This window comes from Colletotrichum siamense, assembly GCF_013390195.1.
Source record: "Colletotrichum siamense strain Cg363 chromosome Unknown KSG_Cg363_contig01, whole genome shotgun sequence".
In the NCBI taxonomy this organism is placed as follows: domain Eukaryota; kingdom Fungi; phylum Ascomycota; class Sordariomycetes; order Glomerellales; family Glomerellaceae; genus Colletotrichum; species Colletotrichum siamense.
The window spans coordinates 2,886,905-2,907,189 of NW_023501014.1; the positions used below are offsets into that span (position 1 = coordinate 2,886,905).

Here is a 20,285-nt window from a genome sequence, read left to right on the forward strand (position 1 = left end):
CAACATTTCCCCCCCCCTCTATCAAGCCTCTTTCCCGCCTGACGTCTTCCCGCAGGAAGCTCTGCGACCCTGCAGCTCCCCGTCGTCACTGCTCGCTCACTCGGCTTGCGAACCGGTGCCCACACTGCACGCCCAGCAAGACGGGACGCCCCAGAAGCAAGCCCGCTGATTGTCGCCCGTGGATCTGGATGGCACGCTCTCCAGGTTTTGGGCAACCGGAAGACAGTGAAGTTTGGAAACTGCTGGTGAGTTTTTCCGGATTATTGTTTGCCACACTCATCAGACGGTTGTGGCATTGGCATGAGGAGAGGGGGAGCTGATATTCATGAGAAGTACACAAAGGATTGTATGCGGAACAACCGATGGACCGCATTTCTAGGCTGCAACTCGCGCCAGAAAGTTGACATCTCGCTCGCTGCGCAGTGCAGTCATACAATCCCTATCAGAGTATCAGCGTGAAGAGTCAAAGGCGCGGCGACCCACTTGCAATTGCACGGCCCCCGATCCGAAGTGAGGAAAGCCCTGTCTGACTCTTTCCTGCCTGGGAAATCCAGCCCAGTCCGCCGAGCAGTCGTCCAGCGCAGGTGGAAGGCCGCCCCAGAGAAAGCAGGGGAGGTCCTGACCTGGTAGGGTAGCTCGCACCTCACAGGGCAGGGCGCAGTGCCTGGTGCCGGCGCAGTTGGTGCTCACACCAGTACCTGCCTCAGCTCTCATACGTACTGGCCTGACCTGGTCTCCCATCCCTCCTGGTCACCTCAGCTGTCTGGTACTTTTTCCAGGCCCAAGGTCCAACACTGGAAGGAAGGTTCCCTCTCCACTTGGAAGTCCCGGTCCAATACGAATACCTACACCACCTACCTACCTGACCTTAGCTTTCCCATTTCCAGGCTGCACACCGTCGCTCCGTCCTTTGGCCTTGCCTTTCTTGCACTCTGGTTTATTAATGAGAGCCTCGCCATCTGCTCTCCCTTAGGCAACACTACCACACTTCTTTCATACAAGTTTCCATATTCACGCTCGTACACATCATATCCCAGGCTGTTGTGCACAAGTCCGCTTCTCTATCCTTTCTCGGCCTGTTATACAGACCATCGCCACATCATCTTACCCGGGGATCCATTATTACGTCTCTACTGCTGCCTCCCAAGACCACTACCAATCCACCATCACCCGCGAAGCACGCCTTGACTGCCTCGTGTAACCGAGGCCATGGCGCCCCCGCGCGAAGAGAAGAGCCAATTGAAACGTCCAAGAGTGAGTCGCTTGTTAATCTGCCCGGCCTTCTGGTGTGCGATCCTAAACCGTCTTCCCCTGGCAAAGGGTTCTCTGCCAGACTCAGACACGGAGGCGAAGAAGCCCCGCCGCTCCGAGAGGTTATCCGTCGATAAGACCCCGGTTTCCCACAAACAGCACCTTCCGTCGCCCGTGACGCGATCCGGAGACTCGGACGATGTGTATAAGGAGCCTACCGCGACGCCTCCCGAGGGTCGCCCCAGTCAGGTTAACCACCGCGAAAAGGACGACAACTCCCAGTCCCAGGCACACACCAACCTCTCCTCACCTCCACAGGACACACAGGCCTTTTCCCAGTACCCGGCCGATAACAAGGATGTGCTATGTGACGAGGTCGAGGACGAGGTGAAGGAGGGCGTCTGGGGCTACCTGTTCCCGCTAGACACCAAGTACGGCAAGTGCTTGGTCATGAAGAAGAGGGCAGCATGCCCCATGCCGGACAAGCTCGAGGCTAAGGAGACGGAGTCGGTAGATAGGAAGGGTAAATCGCCCCTGAAGAAGGAAGAGGAGGCCTACGAAAAGACCAAGATCAAGGGCGTCGCCTCGGGCGGATACCTGATTGGACGTCATCCGGAGTGTGGTAAGCTTTGCGAATTGGATTCCATTCCATTAGGATTACGACAGCGCTGACAAAAGGCAGACATTGTTGTTGAAGACCCGGTGGTATCAAATCGACACTGCCTGTTATTTACGGAGAACAAAGGCGGTGACACCGTGGCTATCTTGGAGGATTTGTCTAGCAACGGAACTTATGTCAATGAAGCCAACGTGGGTCGCAACAAGCGCAGAGAGCTCCAGGAGCAGGATGAGATCGCGGTGCTCGACAAGGCTCGTTTCATCTTCAGATACCCTAAGAGCCGGCAGACGAGCGCTTTTCTTCAGCAGTACACGCTACTGGAGAAGCTTGGCAAGGGCCACTTCGCCGAGGTCTTCCTTTGTGTCGAGAAATCTACTGGCCAAAGGTACGCCGTCAAGATCTTCACAAAGACTGCCGGCATGGAGGAGAGATCGAAACAGGAGGGTCTGCAACAGGAGATTGCCGTTCTCATGGGCGTTAGTCACCCCAACGTTCTATGCTTGAAGGACACGTTTAACGAACGTAATGCGGTGTACCTTGTCCTCGAGCTGGCTCCGGAAGGCGAACTGTTCAACTTCATCGTCATGAAGCAAAAGCTTACCGAGGATGAGTCGCGCAAACTCTTTACGCAATTGTTTCAGGGTATCAAGTACCTGGTAAGTTTTGTGACGGCATTTGATGTCCCCTGTCCGCTAACTGTGAGAAGCATGATCGCAACATTGTCCACAGGGACATTAAGCCAGAGAACATTCTGATGGTCGACAGAGACTTGCACGTGAAGCTGGCTGATTTCGGTTTGGCTAAAATTATTGGTGAAGAGTCATTTACGACGACGCTGTGCGGAACACCCAGCTATGTGGCGCCTGAAATCTTGGCCGAGGGCAGGCACCGGAAGTACACCAAGGCTGTCGACATTTGGTCACTCGGAGTTGTCCTTTACATCTGCCTGTGCGGCTTCCCGCCGTTTTCAGACGAACTGTATTCTAAGGACTTCCCGTTCACGCTGTCGCAACAGATCAAGAGCGGCCGGTTCGATTACCCTTCGCCATACTGGGACTCAGTAGGCGACCCTGCTCGTAGGTGACCCAGAAGCGCTACAAAACGATGCGTCATGACTAACATTATGATAGTGGACCTTATCGACTCAATGCTGGTAGTTGATCCCGAGCGTCGTTTTACAGTTGACCAATGCCTCAACCACCCCTGGATGACGCAGAAGCAACCAGGAGTCAACGACAGCACCGACGGCTTGGTGGGCGGCATACAGGGCTTAGAAGTCCACCGCCGCGGTGTCGTCAGAGAGCGGACACTACTCAGCTCAATGAACTCTGTAGCAGTTGCGGAAAGATCCCCTGGCCCTAAGCAGAAACCAGTCAAGATCTATTCCAAGAACACGACGAAGTCGATCATGACACCAAAGGAGGCCGACCCTGCGTCCCAAAGAAACGTTGACGAATTCGTGGAGATGGGCGGCAAGGGCGATCAGCCTCTGTTTGGCGATGACGGCGATAGCATCTATTCAAAGGCCGACATTTCTACAGAAGCCCAGAACGGTAGCAAGGAGGAATAATGGGTTATAATAATTTTGTTGAATTGTTAGGAGCATGGTTAGGGTATGGGACGCGTGAGTCATAGATACAGTCGGCGAAGGTCATGGATTTGTTTGTTTCTTGACCATCCGAGCCATGGAGATCATTTCTGTGTTGACTGTAGGGCCGGTGATGACATCCCCTCAGTGAACGGGGGGTGTATTTATTTTTGTCTTTTAGGTGTCCGAGAGGCTGGATGGGAACGGCAAAAGTTGGCGTCCTGACATATCTGACATTATTCGGAGACAATATAAACCTTTTAATCAAGGAAAGGCTTTCGGCATGCCACACACATTAGATGAGAGTGTGTGTTGCTAAACCTCAGATTTTGCCTCCGCATATGCAGTATCCCAAGCGTTCGGGTTGTTTCCTACACCGGCACCGTTTCGACAAATAGGGCGGAAACGACTGCCGCTGCCATACCGGCTCCGAGCGGAAACCGGAGCCTCCACTGTGTTTACGGGGCAGCCCAAGGCGGGGCCGTGTCGACGGATGAACCAAAAGCGCTTCGACGTCGTGATACGGAAATTGGGTGCAAGATTTCAATTCTGAGAACACGACTGGGGCCATTCTCACTCGTCTATGAAGTAAAGCTTTTAGTAACAAGCTTTCAAGTACAGTTCTGGTGAATATAGAGCTTTATCCGTCAAATCCCAGGTCATAGTGGTACCCCGCCACGGCGTGGGGCACCGTGGCCTGGCTTCACCGCCTTCGCCTAGGTAAGCCCACAAGTCGGTCGGGTGGCAGAAAACAGCGAAAATTGCCCTCCTCCACCACACCCCTCCATCGAACCGCAGGTCGACACGGGCTTCGCAAGAGACATACCGCACGACAGAGCGACCCCCTGTCTCCGTCGTCCGCAAACCACACGCCCCTCTACACACTTTCGCATTCTCTTTTTTTCCGGGGTCCCTCTCTTACTCCTCCTCCCAGCCAAATTTGCCAACACCTCCGCAATCAACCGCATCCCACCCCCCTCTCAACCCGAAGGCCCGACAACCCTCGTCAGATACCGCGAAAAACCAGCAATCATGGCGGCGGGAGCGAAGCAACAGGCGCAGCCTCAGCTGCTCTTCGTCGACGGCTCCTTCCAGGAGCTCGCCCGCGAGATGGCCGACTACCTTCACATCGCCGACGAGGTGAAGCCCCTCGTCGAGAACGAGGCCAAGAAGGAGGAAGTCCTGTCCAAGCTGGTGCGCTCGTCGACGGCCCTGACGTCGGTGGCCGAGAAGGAGTTCACCGCCGCGTCCAACCTCATGGTCCACCTCGTCCTCCAGTCCGAGGACCCCAAGAAGCACCTCCCGACCCTCTGCCAGGCCTTCTCCAAGCCCATCGCCTCCAGCCCCGTCAACGGCGTCGGTCTGAGCCTCAACGCCCTGAGCACCATCTTCAACCTCATCGCCCCCGAGAACCCGATACGCTACAACGTTTTCATGGCCATCCTGCGCTTCCTCAAGGCCAACGCCATGTTCGATACCATCCAGCCCTACCTGAAGCAGCTCCCCGACTGGTTCGCGGACTGGAAGACCAGCGACGAGTTCCAGAGACAGATGTACGAGGAGATTGCCGAGGTCGCCAAGGAGGCCGGCAAGGAAGAGTGAGTCGTCCCTTTTTCGTTGGAAGAGTTAGAAAGACGAAGCATCGGAGACTGATACCCAGACAGGGAGAGCTACGAATACATTCTCAAGGCCCTGCGCACCTTTGACGCTGACGATAAGGACGATGTCGGTTCCGAGGACGCCCAGCGCCTGTCCCTCCGCGCGGTCCGCGACGCCCTGCTTTCCAACACACACTTCCTCTTCACCGACATCCGCAGCATACCTACCGTGCAGAACCTGTCCGAGACGCACCCCGTCTACTCCCAGCTCCTCGACATCGTCGCCGAGCAGGACCTCGAGGACTACAACGACTTCAACGACGAGCACCAGGGCTGGCTCGAGAAGGAGAAGCTCGACCACGACCGCCTCCACCGCAAGATGCGTCTCCTCACCTTCGCCTCCCTCGCCGCCCAGACCACCTCCCGCCGCATCGAGTACTCCGCCGTCGCGAAGGCTCTCCAGGTTCCCGCCGAGGACGTCGAGATGTGGGCCATTGACGTGATCCGCGCCGGCCTCGTCGAGGGCAAGCTCTCCCAGCAGGACCAGGTCTTCCTCGTCCACAAGGTCACCTACCGCGTCTTCGGCACCAGGCAATGGCAGGAGCTCGCCACCCGCCTGGACAGCTGGAAGGGCACCCTGTCGAACCTGCACGACGTCATTCGCAAGGAGCAGGCCAACGCCAAGGCCCAGAAGGAGCGCGAGGCGCAGGAGGCGGAGCGCAAGCTGAACGCCGACAAGGAGGGTGGCAGCGGCGGTCGTCAGCAGAGGGGCGGCCAGCGCCGTGACGGACAGCAGCGTGAGCCCAGAGAGCCTCGCGAGCCCCGCGAGCCCAGGGAGCCCCGTGAGCCCAAGGAGAGGACGGACAACGACGACTAAGAGAAGGGCACCTATTGAGCCCGGTGATTTGTCGAGAGATGGTCTACGCGGAAATTTCATGAATGTGGTTCACCTGTTGTCTTCTTCGCTCCGTTTTAACCACTTTGGCCAACTCTTTCACATAGCGTCATGGTATGGGTGGGAAGGGAAGGGTTGGCGATCAGGTTAAAAAAGAAACGAGAGCGAAAATTTCCATGGGACAAATGGGGGAAACCTTTGAACGTGTGTCTTTTTATGTAATTACGGCGAGGAGGGGAAAAGGAAACGAGACGAGTGCGGATGGAGAAGAGAGAACCCGAACCAAACCGTCGAGTTATAGAGCTGATGATGAGCTGAGAGAAAGGGAGAAAAGTGAGGGGTCCTCTGGGTCTCTTTTCTTTTCTACCTACTTTTGATTTTTTTTCGTTTTAGAGAAAAGTTTGGTCAAACCGGGAGAGGGAGGTTCGTAGGTCGACAGCGGCGTCTCAACGAATCAGCGTAACAGGATCATGATACAGACTCTTTTCGAACGATTGCCGTGCGCTCATGCCGTGGTATGTAATGTGAGCGAACGATATTGCCGTTGTCAAGAGAAATTTCATTCTCACCAGTCACGGCTCAAGGTGCCTCTATACTGTATTCTCATGGCTTGCTTTTTCATTTCGTAGAATGTGAGAAAGTTAGTGTACAACTGTGAAGACGCAAACCGATGCCTTGCGTCGAAGTTCTTTTCAATGGCGCGCTCTCTCTTTGAATGGGGCATGTGTACGCCCCTCTTGCCCCCAAACTTTTGTCTATCTTTTGCTTTTCTCATAAGCAGCTCAATTTTGCAGAAAACAGGTCCGCGAGTGGTTCTCGTGGCGGTTCTGCCGAAGCCTGGCCTTCTTGCAGCCACGGCTTCCTCTTCGCTGATGAGCAAGACTTCTTGCCATGGCAGCAAAGGATGTCCTCCAACACGGTCGGCAAACGGGTCTGGACGTATTGGCTTGGCTTCCAGCGGTGGGAGCAGTACCGCCATATACAACGGAGAACGGCACGGCCCAGTGGCGCGGTGCCAAGGCCTCTTGGATCCATTCGTCTTTTCAAGGTTTCTAATCCTGTAGACAGCTTTTCGATATGTTTGTGAGCGAGGCCAATCGATAATTCCCTGAAGGACAACATACCCAAGGTAGTCCTCCTTGATACTGCCAATGGCCCACATCTCACCGACTTCCGTTCTCGTACCAATCACCTTGACGCGCACATGCGTGCCAGGCTCAATGATGGTGTCCTCATTGTTGGTGAACTGTGGCGGCGTGGCATTGGGATCCCACTTGATCTCAGAGGGAATCAGCTAGAATAGAGAGGCTCGCAGTTAGTGATTTTGAGGTCCTGCCTGGCTGGCGCGGAAGCGGGGACGTACATGAGCCGACACGAAGAGGCGCAAGGGTCCTGCCTGGGCGAAGAAGCCCTGGTGGTTGACCGAGTAAACCACGGCGTCAACCTGGGGGTCATGTCAGAATCCGCTTCCCGACAGAGCCAGGCAGATTTGTAGCATTTACCGTCTCGCCCTTGAAGGGCCTCCACACGACCGCGCGATAGCCCACGGTGAACTCGGCCAGACCGCTTCCCGGAAGAATGCGACCCTCGGAGATATCGAAGGTGTCCATGATGGAAATGATGTAGTAGCTGCCGGCGCAGGTTCCCTCGACGTCCTTCAGCAGCTTGCTCGTGACCAGCTCGTGCATGTTGCGCCCAAAGTACGAAGGGTGCAGGGTGACCCTGCGCTCCATGTTGTAAAGAAAGAACATTTTCGCAAGAGGTACGGCGTGCTTGCGGGAGGTAGGATCGCTTGCTAACTTCGATCGGCTCGTCGTCGCCCAAACTTGGTCGAGCAAGAAGTCAGGTGTATATCGGACGCGATCGAGGAGGGCACGGTGGGAGAAGTTCGCGCGGCGGAAGGTCTGATTGGACGACGCGATCGACTTGATAAAGAAGGTGGCCTAGATGCGCGAGTTTCAAAGGTGCTTCTTAGAGCTGTGTGGCCTTCAAAACAGCAGTAGCGAGCGATCGCGTGTGACGTCGCTGGCACGCTGGAAGTCTCGTGAGAGCAAGCGCAATATTAGAGAACGAAAGAGAAACGCAAATTGTCAGGAAACTTTTGATGGAAGGTGCCACTGCGCGCCGTTGGAGGAAGGTGATGCGCCGTCGTCGGTGACTCGACGGTTGAAGAGAGAAAGGTTGCACAAGGCGAGGCTGAAGACGATGGGTTGAGTTGAGATGCAGCTACCAAATGTGGCTCATTAATTTTCTGGCCTTGCCTAGCCACATCCAGCCCAGAGAGTCAAGCCACGCACGTATGTCTGTGGCTCATGATAGGACTGCATGTGCCACGGATATACTAGCCGCACTTTGGCATGTCGCACTTAACGCGCCTGCGCTAACGCGACATGCTCGTCGGCCCCCAGTCTCCTACCGCGTACAATGCCGTACCTCCCTTACTCCATGGACAAGAGTCGGGATGAAGGGAAGTCTGCATGCATGGAGAGCGAGGTCCGATTTCAGGACTGTATGCACAATAGCAAGATTGGTTTGAGATGACAGTGTACGCGCCGCGGGAGGCGAAGGAATGCGACAGGGTGGCGCCACGGACGGCAGAAACCGCAACCCTAAAGTCAGTCGTCTGGTGCCGTCCGGACTAAGTTTGAGTGGTGATGAGATGAGGGCTGGCCGGCTTCTTATGCGGTCAAGGTGCCTCGGGTCAATTGCCTTAGTGTCTGTGTCTGGGCCTGTGTCTGCTCGGCCAATTTCTACGCTCCTCCAAAAACCGTATCACGTCGTTGAATCTGGGCAGCCGGTCGAAAGCCTCTCCAGCCCCCCAACGCGCTCACACGACAAATCCACGACATCAGATTGGGCGAGGCAGGTCGTATGTTCGCTGCATGCACGTTTAGCGGTTTTTAGTGGACTCGATCACCCAAATCTCCAGTCAGGAGCCGCTCCTATCGCCCTTGTCACCTGCTAGCCTTGGGCTCCGGGGTCCTTCGACCTGCCTTTTGGGCTCCTCGAAGTTAGATCCCAGCGGTCCTTCCCCTACAACCTCCCCGAACCGAAGCAAAAACGCGCCCAGCGGCCGGCCCCACGGGCGTCCACTTCCACCGTACGGCGCACTCACCCTCCAGGCGTGCTGTGCGCGAGTGGGACGCATATGAACACCATTGCAACCCTGTCCTGTCCAGTCCGGAACACCGCGGCATTCCTTCATTTTCCATCCTACTCTACGGCCTTGACATCGCCAACCCGACCTGTCGCAACATACAGCACGCCCATTGTTGGAAACTAAGGTAGAGATCGACACTGTCTTCTGGGTCGCACCACCCTTCGCCCGTCTAATCTGCTCGCACTGCCGACCATCCCTTCTGCTGCGGCTGAGCCTCGACCCTGCTTGCAGCCTCGTTCAGGTCCTGCAGCAATCCTCGGCTTCCATCACCTGCCTCGCTTTGGCTTAGATCTCAACATCATCCAATCTCCAAAACCGCAAACATGTCTCTTGACTTGGAAAAACACTTGACCTTTGTGAGTCCACAGCTTAGCCTCTGAAGTCTCGTCGTCCGTTCACTGCTAATTTCGTCAAAAAAGTATGGCGCATACCACCATAACACTGTCAATATTGGCATTCACATGGCATGCGTGCCCATGATCCTTTTCTCAGGATTTTGTCTCGTAAGTGACTAATGCATTGGCACTAGGGTCTTTACAGTCCAGCTTATTCATAATTCATAGGCCACCAACACAGGAACTCTCATTCCTCTCCCAAGTTGGCTCACAGTCCCCAATCTAGATCTTAATCTGGGAACACTTGCAGCGTTGACCTGGGGTGGATTGTACGTGCTCCTCGAGCCTGTCGCCGGCACCCTGCTGGCCGCCATCTGCTTGGGCGCCACTGCAGCCGGCAACTCTTTCAGGCTCGAGAATCCCGACCTGACCAACAAGGTCGCCATCGGCGTCCACGTTGTTTGCTGGATCTTCCAGTTCATCGGACACGGCGCCTTTGAGGGCCGTGCCCCTGCTTTGCTGGATAATCTGATCCAGGCCGTCTTCCTGGCCCCTCTGTTCGTCTGGCTCGAGTTTCTCTTCAAGCTGGGCTACCGCGCGGAGCTGAAGGCACGCGTCGACAAGGCCGTCCAGAAGGAGATTGCCAAGTTCAAGGCCTCTAAGGCCAATGGAGAGGCCAAGAACGGCAAGGCCCAATAGTTTACACGCAAGCCAGCCAGCACAACCTCCACGATGGCAATGCGAGTATTCCGCAATTCTTTGAAAAATCGCACTGTAGACGCCGGCCCGACGTCAAGTGCCGCACTCACCTGTTAACAGGTATCAGCAAACATAGGGCGACGAGGTTACAAGGGGAAGCAGTGGTTGAACAGACAAATCAACGGGCACAGGACCCGCCGCATGGAAGCATTCGGGCAGGCGCCATCACTTCACAGGACGGAGTACTTTCATCAGATACCAATTTGAGCTCACGCGTATACAGATTGTCAGTCATTGGATCTGTATCTTGGTCGAGTCATGACACTTGCCAACGAGAGTTTGCACGGGACCCTTGCGCGTTGCTTGTTTTCGGTTATTGTTCTATTTGGGCAGGGAAAGGAGGCTCTATCTGTCTATGTCAATTGCAGCAAAAATGCACGAAACGAGTACATAGTTCAACAGGACGAAGCATTCACTCACCAACTTGTCTTCCCAGACCGGCATCGTACCCAGCTAAGGTGAGCTAAGGAATCCCACGTTCCACCGCCAGAGCATCTTGACAAACCATCGATTCGGACTCCGAGATGACGGAGTCTGTACGGGCATTCGGGCGAGTGGGTGAGCTGAGAATTCTCTTCAGATCATGAAACTGGGCCAGTTTTTTCGGACTCTTTCCTGCGAGCTTTTGGCTGTGCGTCTTGCGAAGCGACCCGAAGGACCTCAGGGGGTTGGGCCTCTAGCCCCGCCGACCACGGCGAGGCCGAATCGGCTCGTCGTCAAGCGGCGACATTGGCGACATTGGAATCGATGGTACATAGTCATCCGAAGAACGAGAACGAGGGGGCAGTCTCAGGGGGTCAGGTCTTGCCCTGTTTGGTCTCGGGGGAGCCGGTCTGCTCGGCGTCAAGTCTCTCGATGCGTACCTAGATTTGTAGCTTCCATGCGGGTCGATGCCATGTTTGCTCTGTTGTTGCTCGTCCCGTCGGTACTGGCCATACCCATACCGATCCACGTCGGGTCGTCTCACGCTCACGGATTCATCATCGGGGTCATACTCATCGTCTGCAGCCGGCGGCATGACTTGCAAAGGGCTGAGGGCGCCCGGCCGAAGTACACCATAGGACGGTTCCTGGCTCATTGCCCGGTTACCCAGCGGAACACTGATGACAGACGGCATCTGCATGGGCGGGTGGTCAAGGTAAGCGGTAGCGTTCCGGCGGGCGATTTGCCCGGCGATGCGATCGTCCCGGTACGCGGCGCGCTCCGCCTCCTTTTTCTTGTCCGCCGCCTCCTTGCGCAGGCGCGAGGCACGCAGACCGTCGGGCCCCAGCTGTGATTTGAAGCGGTTATGGGTGGTACGGCTGTGCGGGAGAGCGCCGGACTCGTCGGCGGCCTGGCAGTCGGGACAGCTGTGGGGGACGTTGAAGTGCTTGTCTGCGCGGATCTGGTCGCATTGCTCGCCGGGGCGGGCGCCGCAGAGGGTTGTCATGACGGCGTGGCAGCTCCAGGGCGCGTCTTTGGGGACTTCCCGGCAGGTGAAGCGTTTCTTGATGCTGTGGGAGCATGAATATGACATGATTCCGTAGCACATCGTGGCGGCTGCTGTTGTTCTTTCGTAGCTGTTGGTATTGGTCGCGATGGGTTCTGCGATCGTGGCAGTCTAAGGTGTCTCTCGTTTCTTGCGAGTTTTACTGGGTTGCGGTGCTCTTGATGTCGGTATTTGCGTTGTATGATAAATATGTCTCTGAAGAAAACAAGAAAATCGTTGACTGTCGCTGCTGAGGTTTTTTCTACTTATCAACATCATCTTCTCTATTCTTTAAGGGACTGGTGCTTTCCAGACAAAGGGAGATATGAGGAAACACAACGGCTTGGTATCAGACAACATATTTCAAACTTGTTGCCTTGTATTATATCTTCACAATTTTCTTTGGCAAGCGTTCATCTTCTCTTTTGTTTCAGGTCAAAGAGTGTGATAGAATTCGTAACATGAAAATTTGGTCCTTTGAGGTGGAAGAATTGCCTTGTTGGTGGCCAACAATGAACAACGGTCTGGTGAGGGTGTTGTTTCTTTGTATGAGATCCAGATGCTACTATTGAAGCGAGGAGATTCTGTCTCTATTGGAATCTGTGGATCGTTATCTACTAACCGTCTGAGTCCAGGTTCGCTAAAATAATTATTCTCCTTGGTTTGTTGAGTACTCGAACTATTCAGTCTTATACCACAGTCATATATTAGCTTACTACTCAAAATTTCAGGCTTAGCATATATGACGAATTGCTTTCAGCGCTCTGTAGTTTAATTCTGATATTCACTCCGTAGACTTAGCGTCGTAGTTTGCTATATTATGTAACATGTGAGCGCAATTCTTCGCTTGGGGACTTTCTACACTTTGCTGATCTTTTTCATGGGAATATCAAAGTTCCCTTACCATTCTTACAACCTAACAAAGTCTTTCTCAGTCAGTTAAATCGCATTCATTCTGCCTTCAAAAAGTCGTAAAACATTCTAGATCCCTGAAAGCTCCAGGGACATGAATACTGCATATGTCGTGATTAGCAGTCACTCATAACCACAACCTACGGGTTCTCAGATCGAATTATAGATGTTTACAGAATCAGCAAGCCAGCTTCAGTTGAGTGCCACGTGTTTGAGATGAACACCCGCCGACCTTCCGAGCCTTCTAAAGCATTCAGTGAAGCCGACACATAATCTCGCCTGTTCGCCTAGTAGCAAGACCGTAGACTTGTAGACTGCCCCTGAACGAAGACTTGCTCGGGCAAAACATTCTAGTCTGTTATCATGCAAGTTTGGTAGTGGGGATGAGCCATAATGAATAAGCTTGGTATCGCTTCGAATGATCCCTCATGACAGAGAGGTAAGATATCTGTGCCCGTTTGATAGGAAACATGATTCGTGTTGCAAAAGCTTGCCATATCTCAGAAGTTGGCGGAAGCTTCAAGTTTTGAGGCCAGCTCTCCGTGTGATTTCAGTATCTACTCCTCTTCACTACCTCCACTTGCCCTTTCTGCTTCTCCTCAGTTTGGGTCGATCATGACACCTCACATCATCGAGATTTCTAACACATCTAGCACAGCAGTTCGCAGATCCTCGTACGATCATGATGTTGCAAAGTCACAGGCTTATTGCGATCTCTTTTGTGATGATGCCCAAGGGAGATCGTCTGGCGTCCGGAATGTTGACATTGAAAAGATTGAACAAAGGGCATCTGTCGCAGGTAACGTAGTGTTCATCTCCGAAGAGATGGATGCCCCCCTGTCTCGCATCGAGAACATCAAAGTCAAACCTCGCAACTTTGACAAGAAAGACGAACAATACAAGCACGCCATCGAATTCCGGGAGGGAGATCCCTCCGGCCGAAACCCCAGGGCTCGGCAACCGACCCGTCCCGAAAGACGGCCTGATTAGGAAGTCCCCTAGGATGAGATGGTTTTTCCTCCGCTTCGGACTTGAGTGTCTTCCATCATCGTTCACGTACCAATGATCAGCTCATGTTTGCCGCCCTCAATCACCGACTTTGCTTGGCTCGAGTAAGGAATGAAGTTTCCTTGCCCCGGAATGACGATGGATGATGGCGAAGGCTTGTTCGAGAGGGTTGTCTTCGCCAGTCTCTTTGGGGGTCCCATCGAGACATTCGACTTGAGGTTGGAGAAAGCTGCCCGCCTGCCGCGAACAGGACATTCTCAGGAGGCGGACCCGCCCACCTCCGCGCTCGAAGGGGCGGACCGTCGCATAGCGCGCAGAGTGTCTTGTCAAGGGAGCCTACCGCGAGCAGCGGAGCGATCAAAGACGGGGCCCACGTGCAGCGGAGACACGAGGGATTTCGGAATCAACAGTCTGGCCACTCTGGGCACGAGGTACGGCACGAGAAGTAATAGCTGGACACACAGTAACTGGATGAGTTGGCTAGGTTGTGCGGGACGGAGCCAAGAGTGGTCTGACCAAGTGCAGCGGCGCCACGGAGAAGACAGAAGAAATCCCGCTTACACTGGGCATTCTTGGACGTGGCTACCACGAGAACCGTGCTGTCTCTGTTTCTCGTCACGTAATCCCGTCGAAGGAAGGCCTATCAGAGAACTCTCGGACCCGTAGCCGTGCAAATTCTCTGGAGGCCTGGACTCGGCCCCGAAAGCCTTCACGAAATGTGGCAGTCTTCGCCTGTACGGGTGGAGGCTCAGACTTTCCTTACTCATTACTTGGCACTTCTGGCTCGGCCGTGATGATGTGTGGACATGGACGGGTCCGGTTTGACCTGAAAGACTCACAAGTGTTCTACACAACAGCTGGCTGACGCCCTTCGCCCGGGAGCAACTTTCAACTTCGAGGTATTGCTCACGCCCTCGACCAAGGAAAAGATGCAACGTGACGAGCCTTCCTGACGCAGCATTCGCAGTCTGGCCACGAAGTAAGGGCGAAATCTCCTCTTGGCATGTCTTTTGGATCTGAGAACCCTTCTGACTCGGTGTGACAGAACCGGGAATGACGTTAGAGTCCGGGGGCGGACGCTTGTTGGCGGACCGGCGGCAGGCTGAAGTTGTTGAGTCCACCTACGTATGGGCCAAAAAGTGTCTCTCCCCATCACCGATGAGTTGTGTGACGAGATCGCCTTTGTCTGCGGCGCTTCGGCATGACGTGCGGCTAAGCCATGGAGATGCCATTCCATTCCTCTCACGATGCCTCTAACTGGATCAGTTGGTGTTGAGTCGGGTGGAAACAAAACTTGATCTCGGATTTCCCACATCTTGGCGGAAAAAGTTCGCACTCGGCTTGCAACGGAACATGTTGATTCAGCCGCCAACAGCAGTCAAAACCCCTCGTTCACGTCCCTGGGCTTAGAAGCAGTCCAGATCTGGACTGGTGCTAACAAAGGCTGCTGCTGCCTTGGCTTCCACAAAAAAACGAACATCCACATTGCTTGTAAACTGCCCAAGGCGGTCAAGTTTCTCAGCCTCAGAGGATCCCATTCCGGTCACGATGCGCACAATGTCTTGCGTTTTTTTACGATGGCGACATATCCCGCTAGAGAGATGGAAATCCTCCTCAACATATCCCGCGGTTAAGTTGGCCGGACGGGAGGGAAATATGTGCGACAGCGCCGGCCCGCGGCCGTCTGTTGCCAAGGCAGAATTCTTGAGAACGTCCATATGACCCGGGCACGCACCGTGATTCGATAGGTTTTGGCGAGACTTGCGATCCCTCAGAAAGCTGTCAGTTGTCACGTTTTCCCTTCAGCTCAAGCCGCTTATGCTTGGGCGGCTCAAACGGGTAAAGGTGGGAATGCAAGCTCCCGTTAGGGAGAACGGGAAAGGAGGTAAGTGGAGGCTCAGAGGCTGGCCGGGCTGAGACAAAATAGACTTATTGTTTTCCTCACTTCATACGTAATATTTTCCTCCTCTGTCAGAATTCTCTTGATGGCATCAGGACGAAAGCAGATACTGGGGCCAAGAGTCCAGAAGAGAGAAGAGGGGAAACTTAGCAAGAGGCTCAACAGAAAAAAAGCCTCGTTGTCAGGAAGAAACACTCTCCAGGAAAAGCAGGTTTGAACGATCATCTTTGGGTGATCTTTGGCAGCTTTGTCCACGATGCCGGATGCCGCAGGCATTACACCACAACATCACATCACCCAAAAGCTGTGGTATGCAATTCTACCGGTGATCGGCGGCGGGAGCAACGGTGGAGTCGGAATGGGTTGACTCTGATCACGAAATATCTCCCCGCAAACGTCACGACAGCTTCGGCCGAGATGTTCGGTCCTGTCTCAGTGAGGGGCACGGGTGGATATGGAAGTGCGCGCTTGCCCACAGAGAGTAGAGGCTGGGCGGAAATTATGAGCCCCGTGGCTCCCATTCCTGTTCCCGTTCGCAGAGATGCGGTCGGCCAATGAACTGCCCAAGAGACAAGATGTTGCGTCCCTCCACCACGTAGATGGTGTCTCGCTTTTGAGTTATCCATCAGAGACACGACGGACGGATGAGGCAGCGGGTGGCCATCAACACCAAACGTCCATTGGTCGAGTTTCGCGGAAGGAGCTGTCAAAGGCGCATGGGTTGAGACTCCCGCCCTCCCTAGACCTTCTTGGCTACAGCCTAGCCCTAGCTTCAGGGTCGCGAGGGTCCACCGGCCGGCAACTTGGTCCGATGTTGAGGGTGAGGATGACTTCGCGTGGAGTTGCGAGTGTGTGTTGTGATGGTACCTCATTCGGAAATACGTCTGAGGCTACACGAGTCTTACACGCTGTGCGGCTGGATGTGCATGAAGGCCACGTTCAGAATTCTTTGCTCCCTTGGCGTCGAGGGGCGAGACGAGGGACACGACGACGAAGACGGAAAGCCAGAGTCGACGACATGTGAGGTTGGCAATAGGATAAGGGGAGCTTCAACGAGGAGAATCGTGAGCTGAATGGATTATAAAAGGCCTCATCTTCCACCGTCTGGGTTGGAATATCCTCTCATCATCATCACACACAGCTTCAACTACAGGATAGTCAGCCGCTTCTTCTCTCATCTCTCAAGTCTTCGGAACACTTCTCTCTCACGCTTCAAGCAAACCACTTTTTCAAACCCCTCCCAACCATCAAAATGAAGGCCTCCGTCGTCACCCTCGCTCTCTTCGGCGCTGCTGCCATCGCCAACCCTGTCGCTGTCGAGAAGCGCGAGATCGAGCCCCGTGCCCTCAACCTTGTCCCTGCGCTCACCAATATCCCCGGCGCCGATGGCCTTGGCACCCTGGGTAACATCGCAATCATCAGCACTATTCTCAACGCTGCGGATGCCTTCGCTGCCTTTGCTACTCTTAGCCAAACCATCCAAAACACCATCGCCACCCTTCGTAAGGCGCTTGCCCCCCTTAACATCAACCTCAGCATCAAAACTGACATAATTCGCAGGCTTGGGTGTTCCCGGCAATGCCCTGGATCCCGTCACCGCCATTACTGGCGTCACCGGCAACCCCGTCTCCGCCATCCCTGCGGGCACCACCCTCACTCCTGCTCAGATCTTGGCCCTGGCCACCAGCCTTCAGTACCAACTTGGCAACCTCACTCTCCTGACCTCCAACCTGCCCACCGGCGGCCTTCTGGGCGGCGGACTCAGCGCCACACAGCTCGGCTCTATTCAGAACGCTCTCGGTGTCCTCCAGGGCACTCTCACACCCGTCCTCAACCCTACCGGTCTCCTGTCCAACCTTGGTGGTAGTGAGTCAATATCCTCTCCCAGCTTCGTTTGAACCAACCTTAACAATGTCAATCAGACCTCGGCGGTGCCACCGGCGCCACCAGCGCCGTCTCCAACATTTTGCCGCTCCAGAACCTGCTCGCCGCTATCCCCAACCTCATCGGCGTCGTCACCGGCCTCCTCGGCCTCCTCGGCGGTCTCGGCGGTCTCGTTGGCGGCAGCAGCGGTGGTATCCTCGGCGGTGGTGGCATCGGCCTCTAAGCTGAGAGCTTCGTCACAGCTAGGAACTCAATTCGGGCAGGCCATCTTGCAGTCGACAGCGTCGGCACTTTTGCACACGAAACCCATGAAGAGTTCTTGGCTTGGCTGATAAAGCATCCCTCCCTCCCCAATTCCTTTGGGATCGAGGGCTCCGCTTTCTCAGACTTACACGATCATACCCCAACCTTCCGATAACGCGGCTCTGATTTGACATCAAAAGTTTCCGAAGACTTTCTGAAGATTACTTATTCCTGGAAGCGTTCAGCGGTGTGGATCATTCATCATCTTGGGGACTTTCAACTTTGTTGCGGGCATAATAGCGCGAGTCCCAGTGGCTCCCTCTTCTCGCCTCGCTTATAATCTGGAATTGTCTTTTTTAATCATTTCTTACAACCGAAACTTTTTCTTCTTCTTGTCCCCCTAGACTCAGCTCTAGACAATCAATAAACAGTCAATCCTTGCTATAAAACACTTGCCTTTGTCCTGTACCTGAATGTGAATGGAAGTTTGCGGCTGATGGATGATTTTGGCAATGGCAGAGGCTAAACAGTCTCGCAGGCCAGGGTGGTCAGATCCGGGAAACTGGGGAATGATATTATCTCTCAAACTCAGCTTTCCAGGTTTCATGGTCCTTCACGTTCCAGACCTGTCTCTTGCCGATCTTTGTGGCTGCGTCTGATCTTGGCAGTGATGGGCGGCCATTGGAATGAATGACGATGGTAAGATGAACGTCGGCGGACGGAGTGGATCCCGATCTCTAGAGCTCCATCATCGGGATCACGTGATTCTCCTTTCCCGACGTGGATCGCCGCAGCCAACCAGCCAGCCACTTACCAAGAGGGCTCCAGATTAAACACTGCAGCGAACACACGACTAAGAGACGATCGCAAACCCGCCCTGCCGCCACCGCGTCTATCTGAGATGTTTAGCTTAGCGGGCACGGCGGGCCCGTCTACATCATCCATCAGACCAGACAATCGACAGTTCATCCTCCTGACGCTGTCGAGGATGCCGGAAGCTTCGATCGAAGCGAACCCTGCATACGACAATGACATCCTCTCTGCAGCCGTAGCGTACGATGAAGTCCCCCGATCCCAAGCACACCGCCGTATGGGTCTACTGGGGACAGGGGACCCTTAATGCAGCCTGGCTGTTGGCGGCGTTCAGGCGCCGCGGCGCGCCGGTCGAGGTCCCCGCGTTATCGGCCGGCGCTGCGCCCCCCTATCGCTTTCTCTCTTCCGGCGGTGGTGCATGGTCTCCCCACACTTTTGCCCACGTCCGCGGACGATCCTTGCCGTGCGTACCAAGAACGCCAACGATGGATGATCCGTACATACGCAACATACCGTAGTATTTGCCCATCCCGTCCTGGGCCAATCTCCTGCCACGCATGTCTCTGCTGCTTACTTTTTGCCCGCAAACCCTTCGTCACAGCTGCCTGTCGTGCCTGTGTTGATGTTGCAGGACGTGCCAATCATCGCCCCAATCGAACAAACCATCACGTGTCCAACTCATGATTCGCGAGGGTTTTGGCTACAATGCTGCCAGTGTTTCGCCCGCTCGTGTGTTTTTCTAATGTTGCTTGTCCATCCATGCCTGGGATCCCCCTCCCTTGCCTTCAGCTCTCTGGTCTGGCACAGAGAGAGAGAGGAGAGAAACACTGGGAACATGGCCCCTTTGCTTGAGATCGCCGGCGTTTGACTGGCTATCCGGCCATCTCGGCCCAGGACGTGATCAGACCACCAACCTGGGTTTGCATGGCCTTCCCGCGCGGGGTAAACCTCGAGAGGAGAAGAAGCGAGGACCAGCAGGAGGTACCTGCCAGAGCTTACACGGCAGAGGCCGCTCCAACAAAGTGACAGCATAAGCACCTTCGGGGAGCACGATTTGCAGAGGGGAAAGGGTGTTTTACGTACACAAACATTCAGGGTAGCTTGATGTAACCAACCCGATTTTAGGATTCGTCGTAAAAGTATACATACGTACCCCCCCTGGACTAAAGAAGTGCGGCGGGCGCTACTGGAGACCTCCGGTGATGAAGCGAGCGAGTAAACGCCGTCATCGTCTTGACCGGCGCATCGACAAGCTTTCCCGCATCCCTTGTGTCAGAGGGGTGGGCGCTGGCCTCATTGGTGAAGTCATCCGTGGAGAAGGGAGACGAGTCTGGAATACCCTAGACGGGATACCTCTGGGAACTCTGTTCTGGCAGGTCAAGCTAGGTGAGCTTAGGAAGAGCTCAGTTGCTTATATACCCTCTTGCTGCCGCTGCTCTCTTCTCCGTTCATGCAGAGCAAATCAGCAACGTATCTACACAACCTGAACACCACAACAAGCAAAACAACCACAAATTTCAACACCTCCATCATGGACTCCGGAAAGACCAACAACGCCCCTGTCTCCCCTACCACCGGCCGCAGACGCGTACGTGCCTCCTCATTCCGAGTCCTCGAAATGACGTAGCTAACACTCGCACCCCGCACAGAGCTCAGGCACTCTCTTCCAAGGCCTTGTGGAACAGAAGCGTCACGACGGCACCGCAGCACGCAGACAGTCAATGACTGATTCTAAGCCGGCACCTGGATTCATCGGCCAGATGTGGCAGAAGTATGATATCCACAACCTACTACAAAGAACATGAGGCTGACCTGGACTAGCTGGACTCGTGGCCCGAGCCCCCCGAAATAA

At 54.6% G+C, this 20,285-nt stretch overlaps 7 protein-coding genes across 7 annotated transcripts; 5 read left to right on the top strand and 2 right to left on the bottom strand.

Annotated features, from left to right (window-relative positions):
* Positions 1-1,209: 1,209 nt before the first annotated feature.
* fhkC (putative serine/threonine-protein kinase fhkC) lies at positions 1,210-3,440 on the top strand (the record flags this gene model as incomplete). Its single annotated transcript, XM_036632589.1, has 4 exons — positions 1,210-1,873; positions 1,934-2,526; positions 2,577-2,946; positions 3,001-3,440. The coding sequence occupies 4 exons, from the start codon at positions 1,210-1,212 to the stop codon at positions 3,438-3,440; spliced, it is 2,067 nt and encodes a 688-aa protein (XP_036501575.1).
* A 1,050-nt stretch (positions 3,441-4,490) lies between these two features.
* Positions 4,491-5,933, top strand: CGCS363_v000741 (Eukaryotic translation initiation factor 3 subunit M; the record flags this gene model as incomplete). Its single annotated transcript, XM_036632590.1, has 2 exons — positions 4,491-5,056; positions 5,123-5,933. The coding sequence occupies 2 exons, from the start codon at positions 4,491-4,493 to the stop codon at positions 5,931-5,933; spliced, it is 1,377 nt and encodes a 458-aa protein (XP_036501353.1).
* A 1,070-nt stretch (positions 5,934-7,003) lies between these two features.
* Positions 7,004-7,684, bottom strand: rpb7 (DNA-directed RNA polymerase II subunit rpb7; the record flags this gene model as incomplete). Its single annotated transcript, XM_036632591.1, has 4 exons — positions 7,004-7,019; positions 7,076-7,245; positions 7,315-7,395; positions 7,454-7,684. The coding sequence occupies 4 exons, from the start codon at positions 7,682-7,684 to the stop codon at positions 7,004-7,006; spliced, it is 498 nt and encodes a 165-aa protein (XP_036501356.1).
* A 1,750-nt stretch (positions 7,685-9,434) lies between these two features.
* Positions 9,435-10,145, top strand: CGCS363_v000743 (putative endoplasmic reticulum membrane protein; the record flags this gene model as incomplete). Its single annotated transcript, XM_036632592.1, has 3 exons — positions 9,435-9,467; positions 9,531-9,614; positions 9,675-10,145. The coding sequence occupies 3 exons, from the start codon at positions 9,435-9,437 to the stop codon at positions 10,143-10,145; spliced, it is 588 nt and encodes a 195-aa protein (XP_036501355.1).
* Positions 10,146-10,881: 736 nt separating this feature from the next.
* Positions 10,882-11,736, bottom strand: CGCS363_v000744 (uncharacterized protein; the record flags this gene model as incomplete). Its single annotated transcript, XM_036632593.1, has 1 exon — positions 10,882-11,736. The coding sequence occupies one exon, from the start codon at positions 11,734-11,736 to the stop codon at positions 10,882-10,884; it is 855 nt and encodes a 284-aa protein (XP_036501574.1).
* A 5,009-nt stretch (positions 11,737-16,745) lies between these two features.
* Positions 16,746-17,600, top strand: CGCS363_v000745 (uncharacterized protein; the record flags this gene model as incomplete). Its single annotated transcript, XM_036632594.1, has 3 exons — positions 16,746-16,995; positions 17,054-17,359; positions 17,416-17,600. 3 exons carry the CDS (start codon positions 16,746-16,748, stop codon positions 17,598-17,600), a joined length of 741 nt encoding a protein of 246 aa, XP_036501350.1.
* A 2,364-nt stretch (positions 17,601-19,964) lies between these two features.
* Positions 19,965-20,285, top strand: con-8 (Conidiation-specific protein 8; the record flags this gene model as incomplete). Its single annotated transcript, XM_036632595.1, has 3 exons — positions 19,965-20,021; positions 20,083-20,204; positions 20,255-20,285. 3 exons carry the CDS (start codon positions 19,965-19,967, stop codon positions 20,283-20,285), a joined length of 210 nt encoding a protein of 69 aa, XP_036501352.1.